Source organism: Rhinoderma darwinii, unplaced genomic scaffold, assembly GCF_050947455.1.
Source record: "Rhinoderma darwinii isolate aRhiDar2 unplaced genomic scaffold, aRhiDar2.hap1 Scaffold_2213, whole genome shotgun sequence".
Classification (NCBI taxonomy): domain Eukaryota; kingdom Metazoa; phylum Chordata; class Amphibia; order Anura; family Rhinodermatidae; genus Rhinoderma; species Rhinoderma darwinii.
Window position 1 is genome coordinate 1 of NW_027462537.1, and position 3080 is coordinate 3080.

Sequence of the window (3080 nt, forward strand, 5' to 3'; positions counted from 1 at the left end):
ACATTTAATAAGAAGCGAATGCCTCTTAATAAATTTGACGCATCTTTCAGCTGGCCACGCACCACAATTGTGGTGTCAAAATTGCACTCGCTGGGTTTGCAACTGCGACCGTGGCCCTATCTCTCTCATCCCAGGATCGGAAATAAGATAACAAATATATATGCTCACCGCTCCTCTTCTCCTGATTCTCTCTCAGTATGCTGCGGCTCGTACAACATACAGGGCCATATATGTGACGCAGCACACAACAACCTCAGTGCTGCGTCACATACAACGTACAGCGTCAGTAACTTGTATGAGCTGCGGCCTGCAGGGAGAGCCTAAGTTGACCCGGCGGGGAGAAGCGAAGTGGAGCGTTGAGGTGAGTACATTTTTTAAATTTACTTCATTGTATTGTCTGATCTGGAGGGCAGAGTATTGAGCCCGACAATGGCCTCTACCTTGCTACGACTTACAGAGTGAAATCTTCTGCTATAATTTACAACATTTGTTCTCCTGTACACACATAAGACAGCTTATTCTGAAAAGTTACCTGAAATGACCGTTACGCTGTATTATCGATAGACTGTCATTAGAATAAGCCATCAATATTTTATCAGTGGGGGTTTGACTCCTGGCACCACCAGGATAAGCAAAGTAAAGCAGCTGCAGTGTTCCAGCGATTGTTAAGAATCCTTTAGGCCCCATGCACACGACCGTAAAAAACATCCGTAATTGCGGTCCGCAATTACAGACCCATTCACCTCTATTGTCCACGGACACCTTCCTGTTTATTTACAGGAAGGTGTCCGAGCCATAGAAGTGTACTGCAAAAGATAGGACATGTCCTATCTTTTGCTTTTTACAGTCTGTGCTCTCTTACTTTGTATGGGAGCACGAGCCGAAAATACGGGCGGCCGGCAGTGCCCGCAATATCGCGAGCCGTGATTACGGGTACGGCCGTGTACATGAGGCCTTATTGTTTACTCAGGCATAGCGCCATACATATAGATGTGGCTGTGTCTGGTACTTAATTTCACTGCAGCTCAGTCCCAATAAATTGAAAGGGACTGATCTGCAGTACCAGGCATAGCCACAACCATATATATGGCACTATGCCTGGGTAAACAATAAAGGGGCCGCCGTAATCAATAAAGGGGCCGCAGAGGATAGTCCCCAAAAAAACTATAATTCTTTGTAATTCATGTAATTCATGTACTATTTTGGATTTAAAGAATTGTAATTCAACTTTTTTGGTAGATGATGAGCACATCCAGCTGTTTTTGGCCAAGGACATCTGTTTGAGGATTTCGGACAAGGTAATTTTATAATAACAAAATGAATAGACAATCAGCCAGATATAGATATGACTGACAAGAAAGATCAGATCTGAATAAAAGGGTTTATGTGGCATTAAGAGATATTCTACTTTACATCTACATCCTTGTTAAGATAATAATATTAGATTCAGAACAATGAGGATAAACCTGTGATTTATGTGTTAGGATTATGGACCGACATTAATAAACATATAAATAGACAGAATCACCACATAAAGATAAGACATAAGAAGAGACCATTTCTCTATTACCAAATTCTAACTTCTTGTCTTCTTCCACTAGTATCTGCTGGCCATGGTCCTCGTGTATTTCAAGAGAGCCGGACTGCGTACCGAGGAATATAGAGAGAATTTCTTTGCATCCCTGTGAGTATATTCACGTATCACATGTTGTAGGAATATTCTCAAGTAGTTGTGGTTCATGTGCTTTACATTAGCTTTATCCCTTATAGGTTACAAAACAATTATGGTCATGTTTTAGCAGTAAAATAAAAATATTTAAACATTTTAATATCCAAAGAGAAAACATCAAGCCTATAGATTTTACTATGTAGCCTTCTGACCTTGGGGGGTCATTCCAACATCCTTGGACACCATCGCTATCATTTATAGTAACACAAGTTTCCTTTACATTGAGATATATAAGTATACAGTGCTCTGCTCTTCCATGTGTCATGAATAATTGTTATTTTCTTTCAGATTTCTAGCGAACCAGTTCGAGGAGGACGATGACTTCAGAGACGAGATCTACGCGTGGGCCTTAGGAAGTGACTGGGAAGTGAAGACAGAAGAGCTGCATCACCAACGCGACCAGTTGCTCCGCCGGATGGACTTTAGAGCGTGGGTGGCCCGGACCACATGTGATCTGGTCAGTAATAAGAAACAGAACAAATGCCGTCTTTGATTAAGAGTCTGTGATGAGAAGCCAATTTTACCTCATTTACTATTCCATTTTAGACCATGGCACAAGACCCTTTCCACTGGGCATGGATGAGAAACAGGCAAATCCATCACAGCTGGGCCATACGTGCGTCAAGGAGAAATAAAGAGGAGTTTTACACCCGAGGCCCATGGAAGAGCGCGCTGTCCTGTGCCCGTTGTAGAAACATCATTTTACATCCGTGCATGTGGAAAGTGGAAGGAAACATCATTAGCAGGATAGACATAGCAGTGGACCCGGAGACACCGATTGAGGTCCCTGACTAATAATAACGCTGGTAAGTAAAATGTTGGTGTTATAAAGAAGTAGGTAGGAAAAAATTATCACAAAAGTGCAAAGTAAAATTCAGTAATGGATCTTCTAATCCACATGTTGATGAACGTTTTCTCTTGTACCTCTATTCCCACCCAGGAGGTTCTGCTGCCTGATCCACAAGAGAGATGAAGACCATGATGGATGACCAAACATGAGGAGCAGGTAATGTATAACACATGCATGCACGCACACAAAAACACATAATAGATACATACACACTAATACTTACACATACAGAACTATACACAATCATACTCACTGACACACTGTACATAGTAACACAGTCACTTTACATTTTCTGGCTCTATTCCTTGTATGGGGGAATCCACATATACACATGTATACTGTACACGCGCACATACGTTATATAGCGTTAACCTCTCTTAGTATGCCAGAGGAAGGACAGTACAGCGGCCATGGTTTCCCTACAGGTTTCCTCCACTGGGGGTTTTGCCTGTCCTGAGTGTCGCTCTACGCTCTTTGTGAGTGATGGGAGGTAACACACAA

The 3080-nt window shown here is 42.2% G+C and overlaps 1 protein-coding gene across 1 annotated transcript; it reads left to right on the forward strand.

Moving 5' to 3' along the window:
• Window positions 1-1214: 1214 nt before the first annotated feature.
• LOC142701768 (speedy protein 1-B-like) lies at window positions 1215-2754 on the forward strand (the record flags this gene model as incomplete). The annotated part of the gene is made up of 5 exons (XM_075848163.1): window positions 1215-1298; window positions 1602-1684; window positions 2018-2186; window positions 2276-2535; window positions 2670-2754. Coding segments are annotated over 4 exons (585 nt in total), but the record flags the coding sequence as incomplete, so codon positions are not given.
• Between the last annotated feature and the right edge of the window lie 326 nt (window positions 2755-3080).